Consider the following 24674-nt stretch of genomic DNA (forward strand, 5'->3'; position numbering starts at 1 on the left):
TACTATGAAAGGTTTGCCTCGGTAGCGTGTCTGGTTACCAGGAAAAGCAAACCTGCAATGACATCCTAAAAACTAACGAAACCCCCTGTAATAGGTTAGTCGGTGAGTATATAAAATACCTACACCTGTGGTGGCTGTTATAATCACGTGACCAACATGCCATCGTGAACGTCTGTCCTTCCATTAGGATGTTCACCTATTTATCGGGATCAACGAAACCGGTTTTTGAAAAGGACAAAGGCTAGCTAAATCCTCATCTTTTTGTAGTTGGCTGTGATGTCACATTACCGATGATACAGTGGATAGTTTTAACATTACCGGTGTGTTATGGACGGGTCCGTCTTTAAATAGCATAAGGGAAAGGGTCGGTATATAGGTTATACAATGCAAACGAATAAGATTATCGCAGAGGTGTATTGTCATCAGTAAAGGTCCCCCAATAATATATAATAAAGTCACAGGATTAGCATGCATGCTTCCTTTTTAAGCTTTGTACTAATATAACAGGTTTAAGTTAATTTCGGTCGACGACTTGAATGCAAATATATAAATGGCCACAAGAAAGTTCATAGTTCGTGTTTGCGTACTTAACACGCTATTTTTGTATGAAACATTCTTTGAAAATGTGGAGGGCGTATCTTACCGATTTCATGCAAAAGAAATCATATGGTGTAATTAAGAAGTTCATGTAGTGCCTACAGAAGCAAGATTTATTTAGTTTCGTATCCATGTCGAACCAAAGAACCTAGCTTTGCTAGTTTCGTACCATTTGCAGGTACAATGTAGTAGGAAATAACTAGCTTTATTTTAGTTTTAGGTTGAAAACAGGCGGCATCTACATCTGTGTAAAACATGTCAAGCGTTGGTTGAACACATTCTAAAGAGGACAATGTTAGAATGTATAGTGCTGTCTTCAAAGTATATGATTATAGTATACCGTTGTGTATATTATTTTTAATCTAGTCAGCTGATCTCACTAGAATACATGTATGCACGTGTCTAGTTGTGAATTATATCTGGTAAACTATTCCCAATGAAGGTGTCCATGAAGTGATTTATCACGCCAGAACCACGACTCCGTACTATGCTTTTCTATATTGTCCCAGGCCACACCATTGTTCGATCGTCCTCTATAGCTAAACGGAGTTGGTGTCCCGAAATCTGGCAACTCGCTAGTGTCCTTCATAACACTAATGATTTAAAAAAATTGGTGTTTGCTATATTTCGTAAGGTTGTTGATTTCTTTAGACGTTCGGAACACAAGCAACGAGTGCTGATAAGACAATACAGAAGTGACTGATTAACTGGCGCATTATGTGAAACAGGATACCATCAAACATCATCTCCATTAGTAAGATATTGAAATATATTTACGATTTCTAATTGACAGATAAACAGAATCATCCAGATATCATATTGGTGTGTCTAATAAAAGTGGGAAATACAATCCCGGAAATTGGAAATTTTGTAATGTTTCCTCAAATGTAATCGTCATAGAAACGGATTCGAAAATAAATAACAAACTCATTGACAATCGCTTTAGCGTTCAATTAAATATGTGAGGGCCACATGCGCTAATTAAATGCTTAATATACAAATTTTCAATTGGCGTTCATTGTTCAAATACCTTTGATCGTAAAATCTTGCGTCAAATTAGTTTCAGTAAGTGTAATATAATGATAGAAACGGAGGAAAGTAACTGCTAAAATTCCGTAAATAAACTGATTGATTACCAGCCGAATATTGTATAGAGGATTGACTGACTATCTTCTGCCTTTGAACTTGTTGGCGATAAAATGGAGCTATTACACTAGATCGAATGGTCGTATAATCGTCGCTTTGGCTGTATTGTAGGTGTTACAAGTAGGTGAGCTTGCCATTGTGAGGGGCTGCTCATCCTTTTTGTATTGGATCAAGAGGTAGTAACTTCCGTAATGAAACTTCTCACGGGGGAGGTCTCGGACCGGTGTGGTGTTGGCCGTGAAATGCGGTTCCTGTAATTAAATAGGTAAACCGCCCACGGAACAGTATCGGACCGCTGTTTCGTGTACGCATGGGTACTGTATCTAACAGTCTGTTAAAGTGTTTTCAAGACCTACACCATGCTGAGCTGTCCTATCAGTCCAACATATGACCAGTGTGTTTTCGTGCATAAAACAATATTATCATTTAGGGACAAATACCGCTCATCAAATAGAGATGCATTCTTGAACAATATATCGTACAGAAGACAATACATATCCATTCAGACGACTATATAGAAATAATTTCATCTGCAACTGACAGACGATTGATTATTTCATTTCGTAGGATGAAACTAATTCCATGGAATTTTACCTGCGCCTAAAACGTACCTAATACCAGCTTGGTGACGTCAGAGCTAACCAGACCTGAGGTCAGGAGGTAGGAGGATCAGGGTACACTTTATACCACCTCGGTCAGGTGTCACTGAAAGCGACCGCTGATCTCAGTTTAATAGGTCCCACACAGCTAGAGCAAACACTAGCCTATATTGGACATCAGTATTTTAGTACAAACTAAAAACCCCGGGCATTGTAAACACTCCAGTAAAATATTAATTGTGATAGTTGTACTATTACTGACTCGTAGTGTGTACCTGTATACCTGGTCCTACTTACGTGGGGCCTGTGTTGATGGCGACAGGAACACAGGCAGTAATTAGGACGTACACATATAGGGACATATCTTGTAGGAACGTGTTTAATAAATTTATATTCAGCTTTACACTAAAAGCACCATCAGTCAGAATTTTAGAAATTGAAACTTCATTGGATGAAAAAAAACGTTAAGTCATGTATGTGATAAGGGCATTTATACACAAACTTGCGCTGATTTCACCGGCCTAAAGCCTCAAAGGGTTAAATCTGATTGAATCAACACTTGTTTTTTTTTTTTATATTAATGGGTCATAAAATTGTAATGGATTATAATTTAAACCTTCTAACGGAAAACGTACTAATACAACATCAAATCGCACGAGCGCGCTTAGGAACGCCGCTATAAAAATCCCTTAAAAGCTTTGAGAATTACTGCCTAATTTGCAGTCTCTGTTGAGTTCGTATCATGATCTTAGACCTACAGGAGAGAGGTTATGATAAAGAAAGTCATCATGTGCATCGACATCTCGCGAGATTTCCTATCAGAACATCTCGGTCTTTATTGATTATCGGTACATCTCGACTATTATTATGCGGAATACACTGACCTCATGATTAAAAAGGATGGACATGGAGCTGTCAAGTTTAATCAAGTGCATCTGATTTTAGAAGGAAGTCGACAAGATGTTTTGTATTAAGGTATCTTGACGATCTTTATTCACAGCCTTTGTAGTTTAAGGGTCGTCGCGGCCTCTGACGGATCAGGCTACACTAACTTCAGTGGTACTGACCACAAACTATGATAGGATATGTCATCGACACTCGTCAAATGAAAATCATCGACCTTTTAAGATTCGCATCGACCTGTTTGAGATAACCATATACCGATCTCCTAACATAATAAACCATGCACGTCATGGCTCTGTCGAGGTTTGGTATTTATTCTGATCAGAAAAAAAGATCTGATAGACTCATTCAATCAAGGAACAAACACGTATTTCCACATTGAAAATACAAAATGTATAGCGAAAGGGAATTATTAAATGGAAATAATACTAGAAGTTTAGATGAACCACTTAGTTTGTTCGTCCGATATCCGTCTCTATCTGTCGAGGTGTAAGGGCGTTAGGCCTCCAGTGACAGGATTAGCCAGCTAATCAGAGGGGTGGGAAAATACACAGGAGTGTAGCGTGTCGTGAATGTCAATATTGACGCCCAGGGATAAGGGCAACCCTATACTAATATGATGATTTAAATATATAAAACATACAAGTCATGATATGGATTTAAATGTCTCTTTTTATCACTTGGATCGAAATAGAAGGGAGTTAACTCATTTGGTTAATTATGCTGACCTGTATTATGGTGTTACGACTAGTTACAATATTTTGTTTCCAACACATATCATAAATAAACGGAATGAATTACGACATCACTGGACAAATACGCGCCAAAGCTTGTTGCTGTTTTGAATGTTTGTATCAATAACAATGTTTTATATCATACTATTTCTAAAGCTAACCATACAATCAATAATATTCATCCGTAAAGATAACAACAATCACTTTCTGACGCCTAGATCTGGTTCCTTAAAAGTTTTCAATGGATGGTTCATCCTTCACTGATCTTTAAACCTAAATCATAGTTCTCTGTTGATGTTTCGAATTTCCTAAAATTTAATACACTGCCTTTTAAGAAGAGATAGCGTTTGGGGAGAAAAATATTCATAATCCTACAAAATACTTTTCAACGTTGTAAGCGACCAAAGGTGAATGTTATAAGCGGTCTATCGTAGACTAAGTTGGGCCTTCAAATACACTCCGTGAATCGCAGGCCTGGTTTAGCCATCCTTTTGTGTAGACAAATTGACTTGGAACAGTTTCGTGTAATCCGGGTTTTATTTGTGTTTTTTTCATGTGATAAAGACGATACCAGCTATTTAGCTTGTGTATTAGTTCGGATTTCTTTATTATAACAATATCTGGGATATTCTGACATAACAAAAATATTAAAAACTTCATCTGTGGATTCTTAGCCTTTCTATCGTTCGTTTAAGAAGTCATTCGAGTCAGTGAGTACAGGTGTTTGTGGAGGCTACAGGTAAAGGGTCACGGGGTTCTTATTACTTTATAGACTGATAGAGGTTTTTTCGAAGTTTTTATTCTGGCTCGAGATGGAGATAACTGAATGTAATTTCATGGCAAATGAACTACAAAAACGTCTGAAACCATGATAGAATTCTTGTAGAAACGCCAACATAACATTGACTACAAAACTACAAAGTAAGTAAAAACAACAAAACTGAGAAGTATTCACATAAGATTACCTAATTGGTTAAACCCATGTCCGATTCTTTGTATCCAAGCAGTAGATTATATATGCAATGACAAAGGTTAAAAACTTACCTTATATTTATCCAGCGCCTCCAGCACCCGGGTGTACCCATCTTTAGAGTACACACAGAGTGCGGACAGGAGTTCGAATACCTGTTTCTTTACCGTCACATTGTCAGTATCCAAAGCTACAAGGCAAAAACAGACACTTTACTGTTACGTAATTTGATGAAATCGATCAACTAAATAAAACAACAGCAACAACAACAACGAAAGTATAAACCAACTCCAAATTTCATTTTCATGTTCTAGAAAATGGATTATAGTCCGCGGCTATTTCTGAACCGATATTAGAAAGCTCCAGTTTACACAGAATTCGTTCTCTAGGTCGAACAAAGATGACAGTACAGATAAGCTTTCGTGTACGCTTGATGTAATATGAAGTTTTAAACGTATGATAAGACATTAACAGTATAGAGTGTACACCCGACAAGATGACTTCACCTACCGACCACTTCCATTTTCATCGTAACGATATATGATAGATATTACGTGGTGATATTGGGGGAGACTAGCATGTCATTGATGCGTGCCAAATCGAAAGCCAATCCGACGACCTTTATTTATACTTAGTGAGGTAACTTTACGTTCGAGTTTATATATAAATAGATACATACATAATAATACGTTCCGGGTCTCTGTTAATGTATGTCTATCCTGAATATCACCCTGATACCCAGACAGTAATGGTTACATACTTCACTATGACAACCAAACAACAATAGTTACATACTTAGCGCGACTATTTGACCGAATTGCAGCATGTGTACCATGCTGTTTACCTTGGTTTTGGACCTCTCTACATGAAATCTCTCTGTTTATTGTATCTTGATGATATTTGAATGTTTATTTATGATTTTCCGTCACTTGGAAACATCATATAGGATCCATTGTTATTGTCAAGTATTTTTTGATCTATACATTTCATTGCTTTGGTTAAAGTTTATAAATGGAGTCTTGATGAACACATTTATAGTGTGCTCAGCGTAGAGATTTATTTAGACAATATGTCACTAAAGCTCTAAAGAACGATAAACTATTGAGATTATGTAAACCTCAATTGGACGCCATAAACCCTCATAGACTAATACTCAGCAACCAGGTAGTAATATAACAACCGCCATTGTGTCAGGTGGGTATGGTTATAACGTTGTCACCCTTAATACACTAATTGAAACATGAATGGCTTCGATAGATAACTGTCGTCTGCTACTTCAGCACTCGCGTTGCTGGTGAACAACCGAGAGGTGAAAAGGCGGAAATACATAGCAAGCTTCAGGTTGGCATTTGTGAAGCAAACGAGGAAGATGGATGACTTGCGTAACCACAAGTGGTATTGAGTCATCATCGTAAGAACAAGAATATAAAGTGTACCTAGGTGATTGTCTTCTTCAAAAGTGTGAAAGGCGGTCGTAATTTTGACATACATGTATTTAGCCTTCTGCCTAGTGTTTGTTGACAAGTGATTTACATGTATTTAACAAATAAAACTGCCAGGTGCTACAAAGAATATGCCAAACCAATGACAACATCGACACTTCATCGAATTATGCACACTATGCAGGATAGCCTGGACATACAGGAATGTGAATCCAACACACAAATGTGGGTGACGGGAAATGTAGAAAAATGGCGTCCACTAAGCTGATCCAACACTAAATAAGCGCGGTGTTTTATACTATAATGCACTTATAATGCACCGGATTCGGGATAGTATAGAATTCGAATTTCATGTACACTTAAGATATGGTCATCCGAGTCTTTAACAAATTCAGTATAAATTGAATAAGTTTAGTCATTTGTAAAGAGTGTCGTTCAAAGACGACATTTTGATCGACAAAGAAATAAATTAGAATCCATTAATTCTGTATAGGTTATGTTACAAGTTAAAATATCGATTTAAATAAATAAAAAGGGTCGTCTCTACAGTCGCTGAGATCGACAATTACATATTAGAAATAAACGAGATTATCAGCCTATCAATCTAGATAAGGGATCGTATTCAACTCCAATAGAACAGTTTCACGGACTCAAGTACATGTACGTCGACTCGTTAAAAGTTGGATAACGTGGCGTTACCGCAGACGAGTGATGTATGTCCCTATGTATGTCCCTATGCATGTCCCTATGCATGTCCCTATGCATGTCCCTATGTATGTCCCTATGTGTGTCCCTATGTATGCGGCTAAACGGTACCCATTATAGGATGGTGATCGCCAGCGCTAATTACTAGGCGACTTGACTCAAACGTGTTATTGATACAAATATCAAAATACCATGAAATGTCCTGGTCTATCAAACGTTTATATAAAACTACCCAATATCAAGTTTGACTCAGTCAGCAAAATGTTTGATCCTGTTGTTAGTGGTGTATTAACATTGGTTCAAATGATCATAACTATGATTATTAGAATTTATCTTAACAAGGAAATTACTTAGGCAATATGTATTTTTGTTAAACGTTTGTGGTTCAACATGTGTAATATTTGAATATTTGTGGTGAGCAATTATTAAGATATGCTATCAACTATTGCGAACGGATGCAATTTATGTGCATAATGTTTACAGTGCGTTCAGCAAAGAACACTCGACGCCTTGAGCCCAATGGAATTCACTCAGGCATTACACGGTATGAGTTTATACAGTTCTGTGGATATACACCGAATGAAAAAAAGGAAAACGACAGGAAACAGCGATCCCCTTCCAAATCTAATGATCTGGCACATTGTCTAATGAATCGTGCAGCTAAACATTCGTATGACTCAGACTATGTTTACACACACGCTTGTATAATCACATGTACAGTCGAACTGTATAATATATCTTTCCTATCAGAACTTTACCTTTCCTTGTACAAAAAAAAAAAGGTTTAGATTAAACAGTACAGAGAAATAGATTGTATTTACTTAACACCACAGTCGGTTAGAAAAACGTTCGGTTGTCACTAATTTGCATTCGACCTGAAGTAATACTACACATAATAATATCCAATATTGCGTGTATCGTGTATTGACTTAAGAGGGATTTCATTATATTTCTTGTACATTCGGCAGTTTTGTGATTACAAAACCATTCAGTCAAAGTTTTGAATGAAACAAAAAAATAGTACACACCCAGGCAATAAAATTATGAATGAACTTTCTAAGCGTGGTTTTGTATAGCAATTGACATAATATCATATTCTCCACGACAAGTATTAACCGTGTAATTGTATCGCGCGTGGTCTTTTTAACCCACACACAGAAGTATCCACTTTCTCTTTATCCACAGTAAACATTCAGACGAGAGTTTCTGATCTCCCAGGTAGAAAGTAAGTGTCGCTTACATCTAAATTGGGTGTTTCCATTAACACGATGATAAAATACTTCGTTGCATAAACGGGTTAAGATACAAAAACGGGTTAAGACACACTAGCGATATTTTCCTATAATCAAAATTGTTTTCAGGTGAGGACGATATTTGGGGTGAAACGTTTGTCGAAAATACTTCTTATTTTAAAATACGTCGTTCTTTACTATCCAAAACAACGCTCGTTATGGTCGTGTATTGCCTAAAAAAGAAAATTTGCTTTAAACACTTTTTTAAAAGGTAATATGTATACTTAGTTTCTAAATGTAAACACGTTTCGTTCACCTGGTCAGGTAAATATGCTGATGAGTCATACAGGTATCCTTACAGTCATTCTCTTATCGCTAATGTGGGTACCTAGATGGTCCAGCTTTCCCTCGGAGCTCAGCACTCCAAATGTAACACACCTAGCTAAAATAACAGTATCAGGAGTATACCGAATGCTGAATCACAGTACAGTTGACACGATATTGGAATTTGCGTGCTCGTATCTCGGGAATTAAACATCTGATCTCCTGTCCTAGTCTTAAAAGCATGATATACAGATACCTTTAATCTGACAAATTCACTAAGATTGATGTCACGTAAAAAATCATATTTACAAGTTAAATTAAATACTTGACTTCATGACTCCTATCTAATAAAGATGAATATCTTTCAGCATTGAAACAGGGATACAACGATGCTACGTATCACTCAATGGGCTGTTACGATACACGGAGACAATACGGCTACGTATCTCCCACCCAGCTGTTACTTATACAGGAGACAAGGCTACGTATCTCCCACTCATCTGTTACTTACATAGGAGACAAGGCTACGTATCTTGCACTCAGCTGTTACTTATACAGGATACAAGGCTACGTATCTCGCACCCAGCTGTTACTTATATAGGAGACAAGGCTACGTATCTCCCACTCAGCTGTTACTTATATAGGAGACAAGGCAACGTATCTCCCACTCAGCTGTTACTTATACAGGAGACAAGGCTATCTATCTCCCACTCAGCTGTTACTTATATAGGAGACAAGGCTACGTATCTCCCACTCAGCTGTTACTTATATAGGAGACAAGGCTACGTATCTCCCACTCAGCTGTTACTTAAATAGGAGACTAGGCTACGTATCTCCCACTCAGCTGTTACTGATACAGGGACACGACAAACCAAGGTTATTTAACAGCAATGCTATCAATATCCCACCCGGTCATTAATGCCCGAAGCTACCTACTCACATCTGTTAAAAATGTTACAAAAGTCAAAACAACATAACATAAACATGCCTTGTCATGCTTCAACATCTGAATTATCAAAGTTAAAAAGTCAGGACATGGTCTGAAGGTCGTGCCTGTCTAAGTATCAGTGAAGGTCATGCATACGGGCACTTCATGGCGACAGGGTATCGATAAAGTGGCAATTTCTACCAATTCAAATAATATCCATTTGATCTCGCGCATGTTAACATGAAATAGTACCTAGTCATTAACAGGTTATACCACTACATCGTCTGGTCCTCACTCGGTCACTTACCCGTCCTAAATGGATTCTCTGACATTCTAAATCAAGAGGAACTAATCACTATTTGGTCATATTCAAATAGATCTTGTGGAGATTACTTTAATTGTATTACTCATAGCTCAAAAGGTAAGCAAAAGGGCAGGCGGCCCATCACTAAAAGTTGCGACAACAGCTATATATAGAGGTTATACATGTATATATATCACAGAATCAATGATAATTATGTTTGCCCTGATGAAGTAGGCGATCTACATATTTCGTTGGAAAGTTTGATAATAATAATAATAATATAAAAAAGTTAATAAAACTCCATCACAACGTTACGAATACTGAGTCATCTATGTATGATAGATTTCTTTAACACAAAGATTGGACTAGAGTTGTCTATTTCTTTGTACTAATGTCGGATACTACATGTAATTTTAGTTGTACCAGCTCATACGGGCAGCTATTTGGACTGCCACAAAGTCTATATACAATGCAAACTATGAATTGCTTTCTAACTTTTTACACATTCTTTGACTATGGGATAATTCTGTAGTATAAATCTCGGTGTGCTAGTTCCTTTCACCGGAGACATCCCAGTGTAGTTCCTTTCCTTAAAGCGTATTCATCACACAGAAGGGGCAATGTAGTACGAGAAGCGCTCTGTTTATTTATGCTAAACATGTCCCTTTATTGTAGGTGACAGTCTGATTGTCTCGGGACTTAATCATGCGAATATTGACTTATGTTTTAGTCGGCTGATAACGAGGACGAGATGAAAGCGATACATGATATAAAATCTTCACGGCTACACAAGACTTCTAGTGATAATATAATACATTACAAAAATCAACAACTATGACAGGTAACTGACAGAATTCGCCAGGTCACGTGACCTCATTGATACCTATCAGTTCAGATAGGAAAATTTTTAAAGAAAATCTGAACAAGCAATGTCTTTCAAACCGAAAAACTGACAAAGACAAATTAAAACTGACAACTAAAGATTTCGTGAGCAGGATGAATAATGACTTATTTCATAACGACGTCCTGCAGCTAGAGCAGATTTGAGTAATGTCCTCCACACGACCAGATGGTAAGGGACAGTTTGTTTGACAGTTCTACTAATACAACGGCGCCTTGGGGAACACCTAATCTTTTCTGCAAACCATTAATTTTATCTCAACATCTTCTTTCGGAAGCAAAACGTCAGATTATGGTATGTTATAGACGGATCGGGCCTGCATCTGTAGACATCAGTTGATTAATTTAACTTTATTGTTGTTCCTCGGAGAACATGATAACTATAATTCACTCTCTGTCTTACTGTGCAGTGTCCTACCCATACATATACCATACGGCGTAAAAAAAAAATGGATGGAAAAGTTTATATTTATAACCCGGAAAAATGTAAGTCTCGACTTGGTGTGGGTGTAGTTTAAGAAAGAAAAAAAAAATGTGGATATACATAATTATATATACGATGGAAATGCATTCAGGGTGTTAATTGACGTCTGCAGAAAACAATAGCCTAATTTCTTTGATGTTTATAGTATTGTAAAGTAGAAACAGATCCACTTCCTGTAAATTTTCATATTTTATATTAATTTTAAAAAAATGGGACCAGAGCGTGCACTCGTACTACACTGGCCAGCCATTATGGTGAAAACGCGGGAAGATGAAAGGATGAGCCTTCCGACTCCCAATGATAGATTTATCACACGTCGCGTACCTGTTGCTGTAAGGAGCAAGTGACACAGTTAAACAAGGGGAAGTCTTTAGCGGCTCTCAGACGTTTACAAGGTAATACAAGTTATACTATCTACCGCCTACAGGCCCATAGTATACAAATAAAGCTACATATACATCAAAAAAAGTATTGTCGTTTCGTCGACGACCCCAAAAGGCAAAGTCATTTGTATACTGTCATATTTCGATGTTCACTCAGCAATGAGCCGGTGACTTTCTCCTGTATTTCTCAGTTCCAGACATGTAACTCTGTACCGCAAAAATAGAGACCACGTGACATTTGTGTCATACCACACGACTACAATAGCTAGGTATTAACTCATCAACAACGTCCGTTTTGATTTTGAGATGAAGATTAAAACTAAGGACAACATAACTTCGTGACATTGTAACATTAAAAGCGACGTTAAAATGATTACCTATGGATTTAACAATACTCAGAGAAAGGACCATTTAGGTATTGTAGTCTTTAACTTTTGATGACATATTAGTCTCTCTATATGAAGAATCTTGCCCTCCTTTCATCAGTACCATATGAAAAAGGGAAATAGTTTATTTTGTTTGCGATATTCGTGTATCTATTGTAACCATCGTAAATTGTCGGTATTGATATGTTGCACAAGTACTGTCATACCCGCCGAGTGCATTTAGTACAGAGAGTCCGCGGTTATGAATTTCTATTGGTTTATGCTAATATTTGTACTACCAATGGTATAATTACGAAAGCATAGGTCTATCGGACTCTTTAATAACCACTTACAAAGAAAACTGTTCCCAATGTTAAAAATCAAACGGTGCCTACCACATGCCAAAGTATCTAGATTTCATGTAAACACAATTATTCAAACACACGTTATTGGAGTAAGAAAGCAGTCATTATAATTGTATACACCTGCACCGATCCACGGCACTGATACGCTAGAAAATAAATACAAGGGCATTTTTTGCATAAAGTAAAGTTTAAGTTGGTTAAAAAGCTAAACAATTTCTTCTAATATTTGCCTAAAAATGTTCAATAAAGTTTTCTTAAAATGCTGTTGTCCATATATATACGATATTTACGAAGTAAATACCCTATGATGTATTTTACTTTACAGTGAATAACAGACTGTTTATTTACATGTCTCCCTATACAATGGTCCAGTATCTATCCACACAGGCCAGAGACTACTTATCGATCTATGTATGGTTCGTAGACGCTTTATCAGCGAATTTGGTTGTCACGTTTAGTACCGTTAGAAACTGCTCTGGATTCACCACTCCACATTTAATCTCAAATAATCTCGAAATTTGTACTGACCATGAGTCAGCTAGGCGTCTGAGGCCACAGTTATACACTACGTTTATTTATATAATAGTATTTGTATAATTAGTCCGTATTGTGTATGTAAACAACAATTACAACCAAGTTTTCGGCACCGTCGGCGAGACATATAGCACCCAGAGCAATTTTATTACGGAAAAGATCGATGTTGGGAATTAACTGGGGACATTTATGGAGTCCGTGGGTTCGTCCGAGCGAGATAGTCCATTTAGCAGCATTCCTGTGTATAAAATAAGGAACAGGAGAGGGCAGACTCGCCATTTTATTGAATTATAATGGCGGGGAGGTTGTGTGTACTCTATCATTGCGCACCCCACTCCCGCTAACCGGGTGCAGTTTGATGGTCGGAGAGTGGGTGTCCAGTCAATTTAGAACCGTATTGATCGTCAGAAAGAAGTGGGTGTCCATTCATCACAATACGAAGGCCCCCAGCAGGCCACTCAGTAAAATAGTAATTAAATGTATCAGATATCTGTACACCTGGTCAAGGTTACAAACATTTGTGTTGACTTATGACTATTTTGGTGACCATTGACCACTTTCCTGCCATATGGTTGTCTCCATGACACACCAACAGCAGGGAATAAAATGTTAGCCTCTGTACAATGCATTTAATGCGTGGTCAAAGTTTGTAAGGGTGACCAAGCAATTGCACCAGTAAAAGGTCATTAAGGATACCCAAATAACATGTAAATTTTCGAATATAATAAATCAGCAAGTCGCTATGATGCCACTTTTTTTATTTCAAACTAGCAGTGAGTGTACCAATATATATATATGTATATTTTTGGTTTGTTTGATGTAGTTTCGTCTTTTGCCCATTTTGCTCTTAATTTTTACTCGCATTTTTTGGCCCTAATGGTCTTTGTAGTGTTGATTGGCCGTTAAAATCGAAGAACTATCTAACTAGTCTCCATAATGAAACATTTCAGCGTTTCTGATTTTGTCTCGTTTTTCGTTTATTTTTTCCTTTTAATCCCTGTCCTGTTTGAATTTGAAGCTATCATCGTCGCAGTTGACGAGAGACGACTGTCATTGTCGTTGTTTATTGATGTTAAAAACTGAATAGATTTGACCACATGCCCTTTCTTGGCAAAGTTTATTTTGGTGCAGTGGTCAGTTGTAAGGTCCGATTTGACCGTTATGAGGTGTAAGGGGGATTGGTTCGATGGTCACTCAAAAGGTCCAGTTTGACCATTGTGAGGTGTTAAAGACACGGAACGATCCCGTCCTCGGTGGGAGTTCCCTTACTGATCATTCAAATCACTTCCTTTGATCCACTCAGTCGATTTTAAAACAATTTGTCGCCAATTTCTATCTGTACAGGAAATGAAATCCAGTATGAAATGGACCAGGCATATGGATTATACTGAAACCCTACACCAGCCAGGCAGGGAGTAGACGCTGTAATTGGATTATGTATAGGATGCCGGGGATGCATTCAGAATCAAACCGATACATTGATTAGACCCGTCAATACCCTGTTCTCTGGTCAGGTCGATATGTCTGTGGTCATTTATATCAATACATGTTTGGCCGGACGCTGCCTATACCATTATGGAATTCACTTACTATGTTACAAATAACGATCAGGACAAGACAAAAAATAATATCACTGAATTAATTTTCTTGGGTAAAAATCTGATGTTTGATGTTTACCCAGCTAAAAAACCATCAAAGTAATTTGTTCTAAGATGTCCGATATACCGTTCATCCCGGGTAAGAAGCGTAGCTATATTGTTAGTGTATCGGAACAGAAGCATGGTGGGGACAGGTGTTCGAATCATTTCTCATATAAAAGCTAACGTGGCTAATTAAATGTTTCCTGTATTGCAGAATTAAAAGTGATCCAACCACGTGATGGGTGACTATGATAATCCAGATATCCTCAATATAACGTACAAAACAGACGCCACTCAAAACAAGATCGTGAGCCTCTAGCGAAACGGAAGCAATATTTCCAGATCTCGATAAAGAACAAACAGGATATGGGATCTTGAGATATGACAAGGTATGTGATATGTACATATCAGATGTGATTGTGGTTATAGTCGGCGCTGTTGTTGAATTAAAGCATCACATATCATTTTAACATTCTAAGCAATTGAGTATCTTGGTAACAAAAGCAAATTCCCTGTATCCTATGTATATTTCAAAACAGACATTATTTTTGGAAAAGTAACTGATGTTATGAACTTAAGACTTTAGCAAAATATCATGTTCAAAAGATTCGCAAATATCTAACACTGACAAAGCTCAGGGAAGAATTTTTGTCTAAAGTGAAAAAAATACGAACCGGTAATTGTTTTGACAGGTAAATACATTAGCGGAGAACGATGGTTTAATGGCACACACAGACCAGATGTGTATCTCATTTCACAGCGGTACTGGTCAAGCAGCTTAGTAATGACCAGTAACGAGATGACCACAAGCACTGTCTGATAACATCGATATAGGACTTAGTATTGATGTCGACAATACAAACAGACCGCTTGCAGGTAGTCTGCAAATTCTCTCCATAATTATATCACTACCCGTAGAGCTTCGGCCATTGACCACGTCTACGGTTAGTGAAGTCCAGTAGCGCGTCATGACTTTGCATCTTTCACAAATGACAAGAAAAAAAAGGATTGCCTGGGGTTGTTGTAGTCAGTCCCGAATGTACTTTTACACTGTATAAGATTTTCAGAGAAAGTCGCAAGATGTCAATTTGTGAAAAAATCTCATCAGTAGTGGACAAACATAAACCAAGATCACATGTCAATAAGGTGTGGAGGTGTGAAGCTCGAGGACAGATTACCCATAATTCCGTAATATAGGAACAAACAACTACAGAGGTTCAGGCACGTGGCTGACACTTCCCGAAACATAAAATATGTCAAACTGGCTGATTTACATTTATTGCGTGTGAATGGCATGTTAGCGAGTTCGAGAAAATACGTCTGAATCCTGATACTAGTCTTACTGACTATTTTACCCGGCAGAGGGAAATTATATGGATGAATGAATGGGATAAACAAAAAATAAAACACTTATTGTATGTTACCATAAAATAACACAAGTCGACCTGGCATTTTTATGAGTACATGACATGATTGATAGATTGGCAAAAAGACCGGAAGAAAGGACTGTCGGTAAAAATGTTACTGAATTAAAAAAAAAAAAATAGAACTACGTTAAAAATGTGTTTGAACGTGTTTAGAAATAAGTCTACATTTTAAAAATTAACAGCATATAAAACGAAATAACAAAAATCTTAAGACAAAGAAATTGAGGCATTGTTCCGATAATAAATGGAATTTACGATACTAGAATGGCCAGTGCAGATCCTTATTAGGTACCGTAACACAATGGCGTGCATATTTGACCTAAATAACCTGCAGATGATCTCGTGTGAACTTAAAATTCACAGTCCAGAAAAGACAAAATGCTCGTAAAACATGCGAATACGGAGTATACATTACGTATCAGTGGTGGCGACCATCCCGTGATGACATCCAAGGGATAGTACACAATGGCCAAACGTACCCATACTGTTACAACTTATAACCTTGAAGATTGCGGAGGGACATTTAAAAAATATATATAATTACGCATTCTGTCAAAGGGACACAGCAGCACTTGTCAACGCCACGGAAATCTTTTATAAATAGGTATACTCTTAAAATTCATGTGTGTGTTCTAAAAATTCTAGCCACAGTCAAAGTATTTTTCAACAGAATTCCTCGCCTCCCAATGTCAATATTAATAGCATCTTTATTGGTTAATAGGACTTTTAAAAGCGTAATTACACAGGACTGGCAATATTGAGGGATGAAGGTTGATCCCAGATAGTAAACATTGAACAGGTATCCCTAATAGATCTAAGTCTCGATGATCTATGGCCAGACTTTTGAAGGCGAACGTGTACAATACATTGGAACTGGTAGGACAATTGCTGGAATACTTTCACTGCTGTCCTTTATCTCGAGTCTCATGCTATCACTATACAAACCTACACACAGGAATACACTAACGCCTCGTTAGCTTCATAGCTTTATTTCATTTTAAAAGTTTAATTGCTTTTCAAAAAACATTATGATTTGGGGGTTCATCTCGTTGAACAATTACGTTGAATCATAGCTAGAGTTGTGTTTTTAATTACGGTGTAAAGGTTGAACACAACATCAGAGATGATTGGTTTTGGTTAAACTGTCAAGTTTGTCATGTTTTATACTAGTTTTGGGATCACTAGTATCTGAGGCCGATTGGCGGAGACTGCTGGTTGATAAGTACAGACATGACAATCTAGGTATTTCAGTGCTTAGCATTGGTGTGTCCACTATAACCCATTAATGGAAGTGACCACAGCACAATCTCTGACCTGGCTGGAAGCCAGTTGCAACAGGGCTTGACCAAATTTTTCTGTTGACTTACATCAACGTCGGTAAATCAAAACATTCCGTAATACATACTTAGATAGTCGTGAAGGCGAAACCGTATTTGATTTAAAACATAATTCATATTCACCCTTTTACGAATCTATCTTCATGTTTAAAAACTACTAAACATAAAAACTGTACAATTGTCTGCCGACTAAGTAAGGACTTCCATGGGATATTGACTTATTATCCTTGCACCTTTTCAGGAGTCCCATGATATTCTATATATATATATTTTTTTATATTTGCCCTCGTTTGATTTTGAGTTTGGATTATGATTTCGTTATCATGTCGGTATTCCTGGTTGTTTTTTCAGGAGTATGATTGATTGCAGGCAAAATAAGTCGATAATACAGTCGCTGTGTACATCAATGGTGTTTTGACGAGAAAGTCATTCATCAGAGCTACTTTCCATCCCCATGAAGTTAATTATAGTTAACTACTGTTTTTAAATGTCATAACAAAATTGTGAAAGCTGATATGATATATGTATGAAGCCGGTAATATTACATGGATATTTCTGCCAAATCCCCACCAAATGTTCCGTAATTTGATCATACAGAACCCGAGACGACGAAAATCTGTCCGACATTTTGTAGACTGTTACAAGGTACATCTCTATACCGAGGTAGCAAACTGCAGTAAACGAATTATCATCACATGAACATGCTCAACCAAGGATGACACTCTTCCTTCACACGGATGACCTAGTTACATAAAATAATCGGTGTCGCCTTAACCGTCTTCCGTTTCAAATAAAGTACGGAGGAGACGTACATGTAGTCGGAGGCCTAGTTTGTTTTCATTGAACTGATCACTTAGGTAAAAACGTAAGGTACTTATCACCTCTCTCTCGCCAACAAACAACAATACAATTGGATGTGTGACGTAGGCTATTACATACAATGACTATGTCTGGTCACTCTGTCGTAATGGTCAGATATCAAACACTAACTGGACAGTATGACGTTGATAGCTGCTTTTTTTTATAGGTAATGAGTACATACCCACGTCATAATCAACATTCTAGTTTATTTTGGTCTCGATATAATCAATGTTTCCAACAGATTTGTACTGGACTTGCTCTTTTGCGTTTGTCTGTTTGATTTGGACGATAATGTCAAAGTTCATTGGGAAAACAAAATGGCATTTGTATACTGAACAGCGGTGATAATCTAATATACTAATAAGGTAATCGACACGGGGTTTGAGAGAGGATACGTGGGGTCACAAAAGGTCAGACAGCCTCCGAATCCGAAATTCAAGTACGTAAGATAGTCTATACTGTCTGAAAACCAGAGAATCGCTAGATATTGATTTCTCTAAAATGTTCAGTACATTGCCGACTTCCAGAAGATATGACCATGGGCAGAGACCACCTGTTGACGGTGAACCACTGGTTCTCACATGTATACTGGAATGTACACTACTAAATCGTCGCATTTTGTCTTCTCCTCGGCATGTATGTATCAACTACGAATATGTAGCATCATAAATATTGTTGCGGACAATTTTACTTAAATTTTGAGAGACAAATTGTGTGCAGTAATGTTTTTCATAAAAAAAGATGAAAACATTCATCACAAATTATCAAATTAAAAAGTAAATACAACGAGTGTTTAGTTTGGGGAATGTATGAAAATATTTAATATCTTTTGCTTGAATGGCGTTTATAATATTTGAAAATAAATAAGAATCATGAATGTGGTAGGTAAAACTATATAGTGACTTACTAATACTATCGTTTACATTGAAATATTTAATGAGCTTAAACCATAATACGGGTTACGACCTGAAACTAATATGTATTAAACATGTAACAAACCATGAAGAAATGGACTATATCGATATGGAGTAAATATCATGTCTTGGGTAAGTGAGAAAGAAAGCATTTGTAACTGCGGCTAAACATTTCCTCCAAATACCTATAGCAGGTGAGATACAGGTAAAACCATAAAAGTGTCCAGGTAAGCGATACCTGTCTGTACAGGTGAGCGCTATCTATTGGAGACCCTTTAACAGTTAGTATAAAGAGCGAACACGAATACATTCATGGAGGTCTCACCTGTTCAATCTTATGTCTCATATAGCTATATAAAATGATGACAACTCCCCCAAAAGACAAAATATTGAAGATAAATAAATAATTAATACATACCTGCTGCGAATTTAGGTGTAAAATCCTTATTTTCCACAATGTAATCCAATCCAAGCGAGCTATCCATAACGGTTTTCACACACTCTACACACCCAACCTGAAGTACGGCATCGAGAAAACTAATTGGCTTTTGTTTAGCGATTTGTTCCAAACTTTCGAACAATAATTCCAATCCATCGCTATGCAGAAATCGAAGAATCCATTCCGGATTCGCCTTAGCTTTTAGTAGCTTCCGTTTGAGTGTTGTGTATGTTTGAACTGAAGGAGATCGTAGAAGCTCCACCACCCGTTCTGGTTGGATGGCAGTCTCTCCACTGTGATCAGTCGTACTATCTGTGCCTGGGCTGTGTTGCGGTGACCAGCCAATCGACGCACGCCTAACAGCGTAGGCCCACCGCTTTGTACCTTTCTTTGGCAGATTTGTCTTGAACTTAGATTTTGGATTAAAGAAGTCAACTTCACTATCCGATACGGACTCCTCCATGATCGGAAGGTTAACCGGCGTCTCTGAAAAAAACACGGAAAACAGCATTACAACATGATTTGTGTGTGTGTGTTTCTGATTAGGACAGTGGTGTCACAAATAGTGAGTTAGAAGTGTAGTTTTCACGGACTAAAGTATGATCTAAGAATTTTGGATAGTTATGATCTCTGCACTCTAAACCTTGGGCATGGACTTGATTATTGACACACTTAAAATATATGGATTAAAACAAGTTTATCTGTTCAATAGATATGCTCCAGAGACAACTATAAAAGAGAACACCGACCATGACTTTGACGTTTTAAATGCTAGAAGACTTTATATTGGACAAAGACTGATATATAACCTGAGAAACACAAGTCGGCGTTCGTGATCCGGTGATAGTATATATTATATTGTAAAACATCCAAGGAGATAGCTATCTATAGTAGATCTTTTGAGATATACTTTCTCATTGAATATATGATATTATAATGACTTGGCTTTATCTTAAATCTATACTTATCTGGAGTTATGATATTTCATATTTTCACATTTTTTGCTCACAACAAACGAAAGTTGTCGCTACAAGCTTGGTCAATGATGGGCACGACTGATCCTGTTTTTCTGTAGTCGGGAGAACCAGAGCATAACATTTCACTCTAGTGTCATAGAATACACATATCGCCAAGTCATTTTTAATGGAAATGAACACTCATACACGAACGTACACATGCAATACTTAATGAATACACACGGACCCAGTAAGATATACTTATATTCTGCATTTGATTGTGTTTTTTACCATATTACGCCTGCACCCCTATGTTTGTATATAAGGTAATCACAAACCCCAGTCTTTATCAGAATGCACTTAGATCGTCCGAATGGATATTGAGTTATATCGTTGATCTGTTTTATATTTTATAAAGAAATATGCCTAGTAATTATGGCCGACGTAACGTACCGGATAACCGACCTGATAACTCGGGATGGTTTATCAGGGATCTAGAATAAGTTTTATAACAGTTTCCAAACAAATTATAGAAATTATATTAATGTCTCTTCCAGATCCACGAGAAACCGAAATACCCGGAAAAATCACAAGATCGAGCAGATAAACATAACTACCATTTCACTTCCGATCGGGAAATTTAACCCGGCTGTTTCGTTGAAAGGCCGTTACACTATCCATTGTGCCACTGCGATTTTTGACACTGAAAACTTAACAAAGGATATGTATAGCTCTTGAGATATATTTGCTTTTATTTCATTTAGTGAGAGATTCTTGATTGCCTTCTATCCGGCCACCAAACCACCGTCACTCACTAATATCTTCCCTACTTAATGTCATTCTACAAAGTTTGGCATTGTATCTTGCTCTGAAGTATCATAACATAACGGCGAGGTCGCGTTCGTCCATCGTTTTTGCTCAGTTTTATTATGTACTGTCCCTGTTTACCTTTCCTTCACAAGTCGAATCAGACGATTTGATTAAATTACAAGGATCAATAATTGAAATAACTTTAATCAATCACCGATACCTTTTTCGTGAATCGGACAGTTATTGACATTATACATTCAACAGAAGAATGACTTTTTACATAACCGTACAATAATGAAGCCTTTTATGAGTTATGCCTACGTTGTATACAGAGCCGGTATTGTAAGGTAATGAGGGTCCTACCTCGCCATATAGAGTATGCGTGTGTGTTTGTGATTGGGCCGTGATCGATGTGTAAAGTTATCGGCGACAAATTAGTCAACGCTACAACAGGCAGTTAGGCAAGGCGTGACGTATCGTGATGAATGACGTCTGACGGTGACTACCGTAGTTAGGTATGAAATATAGGTATATCTACTTCTCAGTACAGTTACCGTAGTTAGGTATGAAATATAGGTATATCTACTTCTCAGTACAGTTACCGTAGTTAGGTATATGCTACTCTACTACTAAGTAAATATACCGTACTTAGGTATGCAATTGGTAGGAATCACATGATAGGCATTGTTCACTGATTGGTTCAAACTTGAATACCGTACATACAGAAATAAGCATGCTGCCCCGGTGGCTCCAATTGTCAGCGATAAGCCGTAAAGCAATACAAATGCAAAGTACGCCGCCATTTGTAAATTTAAAGATGGAGATTAAAAAAACAACAACAGCAATTAGCAGGAATAGTAAACGAACAGTTGATAGATATTTACGAACAAACTTTCTGGCAAGGGACAGCTAGCACTTACATGGCCTCATCAATGTCATATACCACAAATGCCCTTGCATTCAAGGTTATCATGTACAGGTCACGCGTGTCCCTTTTGTCAGGGTAGATTTGCTGCACAATTAACACGTACCTACAGAGTACATGGATGCCGAATTCCCACAATGCCCCGTAACAATGGTTGTTTGTGAACCTCGCAACTCTACTACACCGATAACGTGAAGAATTCGTAAGGACAAAGAATAATACATATTTCATCCTTGCATATTAAAATGACACTATGTTTCTTTTCATAGATACAAATGCAAGCTAGATGACATCATTATGAACTACGTTACAGCCGACATACTGTTAACTGCACTGTGCATATCTACCGAGATTAATCACCGTTATGCATCCTCATAAAACTTAAACTAAATTTACATATATATAATACACGACGTCTGGTGAATAATGAATTCTGTAAATGGTTGGACTATTTGACAACGAAGTCTGATATGCACTGTTTATTGGAGTGCAGAACTGAGGTTCGTGGTTCGAACCTTGTCCTGTGTGGTTTGAACCAAAGAAAAGAAAGAACCAAAGCACCAATTAAACAAAACAGACGATGTATTACAGGGATGACTAGACGACTCGGACAATGAAGTCGGCATGATGTATTGCAATATGCAATGCATGCGGGTTGTACAATCACTTGAATCGGAGTTTCATAGTAATAGCAGTAAATATTGAGGACGTAGTGGTCTTTTTCTCTCAAAATTATACATATATTGATTATCGTATTGCATTGAGGTTCAATAAACCATATTTCATACCATTTTTTTTTGGATATCCTTCGAGTATGTAGTATGTAGTGTATATCTACCTGTGTAAGTCCAGCATAAACTAATTTCACCTGAAATGGAATCTAGTTATAACGTTAATTTTAATCAGCTTACGTTGGAATGTCAATCCCGGTAACACTTGGATCTACATTATGATATACATTTTAGGTCACTAACTCTATGTGCGTGTAGATAATAACCTAATATCTATAAACAGACTATTACAATACACTCCCGTATCACAAACCTGCTAACCACATGAAAGGGAAACAAATGGGTATTCATAGGTGTACTCATTATTTCAGTTTATTTTAATAATAACAAACTATTTTGATTATTCCATTCAATATATATATATGAATTGGTCGATTAGTTCCAGTACATGGAATTAAGACCATGTTTATAGGACGTTTATTAAACTTGCTTTAATACCTTGGGATAAGGAACAGATTTGAGGAATTTGGAAACAATTTATCGGACCATCGAGCTCGGATATGCGTTTGGCGAACGATCAATTTCATAGACACGCTTTGGAACTCTTCAATGTCAAATACACGTGTCTGAAACGCTCAGAATAGCACGAGCTGGGTCGCGCCGATGGAGGGCGATAGGGGTCGAGAGTATAATTTCGATTTCTTATCTTGACACGTTTAATCCAATCCGTTCGATCTTACTTTAAACAAGCTAGGTCGCCGACGAAGGCAGACACTAGGGACGTTTTTTACACCCTACAAACAGTTAACGTGATAGATTTCCTTGTTAAAGTTAGCGATTAATAATCCAACATTTTAAGTAAAAATATTCATAGCTATATGGATACACACACCAGTTCACATAAATGATATCTTGTTTTTAAGACCTCATATGCTACTTCGGGAAGCTGATGTATTTGCGAAAATGAAATGATTTTCTGTATCTATGTTTCGTTACAGCAGCTGTACGACTGTAGTAAATTTACTTCGTTGTCACCTCTCACTTCAACTTTACCGTCGAGAAATTTCATTTTAGCAATTACACAAATAACAAGTGATCATTTACCACATTTGGTGATATGTCGAGTTCATGGAAAAGCGGTTAGTTACACATTTTAGTTTTTTTTTCTCTATAGAAATATAACAAAAAGTTTGTAGATACGTAATTCCAGTACAATGTACAGCGAATGTGAGTTCGGTCATCGATCGGCACTGAAAGTAACCCCCCGAGTTTTGTTTGGCTACATGCAGCGGACCAAAGTTTGACGTGAAACAGAAATAATGAGAATGAAATGGATACTCTGGTAAACGTAGATAAGTTAAAGTAAAAAATGGAAACATGTTCACAATGTTTTGACTTTTCTATCCCTGAAAATAGAGCAATAGCGTTATAAACGCGCAGCGAAAAATTACAAAAGGTCCGCACTATGTAGGATCAAGATGAACCAACAGACCTCTAATAAGTCACTGCCCGACGACCTACCCGGTTTATTTTATGTGGCGAAAAAGTCCGATAAATTTAGATGACATTGTGCTGTGTTTGACGGGCAGATGAGCGCTGTTTAGTACCCCATCAATACTGAATAGACAAAAACATGTCACTGTAACAATGGACCTAATTGTCCATACATTACGGGTTTGTACCGAGTTCAATGTCTTGCCCTTCGTCCGAGGAAAGTTT

The 24674-nt window shown here is 37.3% G+C and overlaps 1 protein-coding gene across 1 annotated transcript in view; it reads right to left on the reverse strand.

Annotated features, from left to right (window-relative positions):
• Positions 1 to 20107, reverse strand: part of LOC117329144 (mucin-5AC-like) — a 59745-nt gene extending 39638 nt beyond the window's left edge. Inside the window, exons 1-2 of the mRNA XM_033886893.1 lie at positions 19513 to 20107; positions 5024 to 5139 (exon numbers count right to left, since the gene is read on the reverse strand). Of these exons, the coding sequence (XP_033742784.1) occupies positions 5024 to 5139; positions 19513 to 20044 (648 nt within the window). The 5' untranslated portion in view covers positions 20045 to 20107. The remainder of the gene's footprint in view (positions 1 to 5023; positions 5140 to 19512) is intronic.
• Positions 20108 to 24674: the final 4567 nt, after the last annotated feature.

The sequence above is a fragment of the Pecten maximus genome, chromosome 6 (assembly GCF_902652985.1).
Source record: "Pecten maximus chromosome 6, xPecMax1.1, whole genome shotgun sequence".
In the NCBI taxonomy this organism is placed as follows: Eukaryota; Metazoa; Mollusca; class Bivalvia; order Pectinida; family Pectinidae; genus Pecten; species Pecten maximus.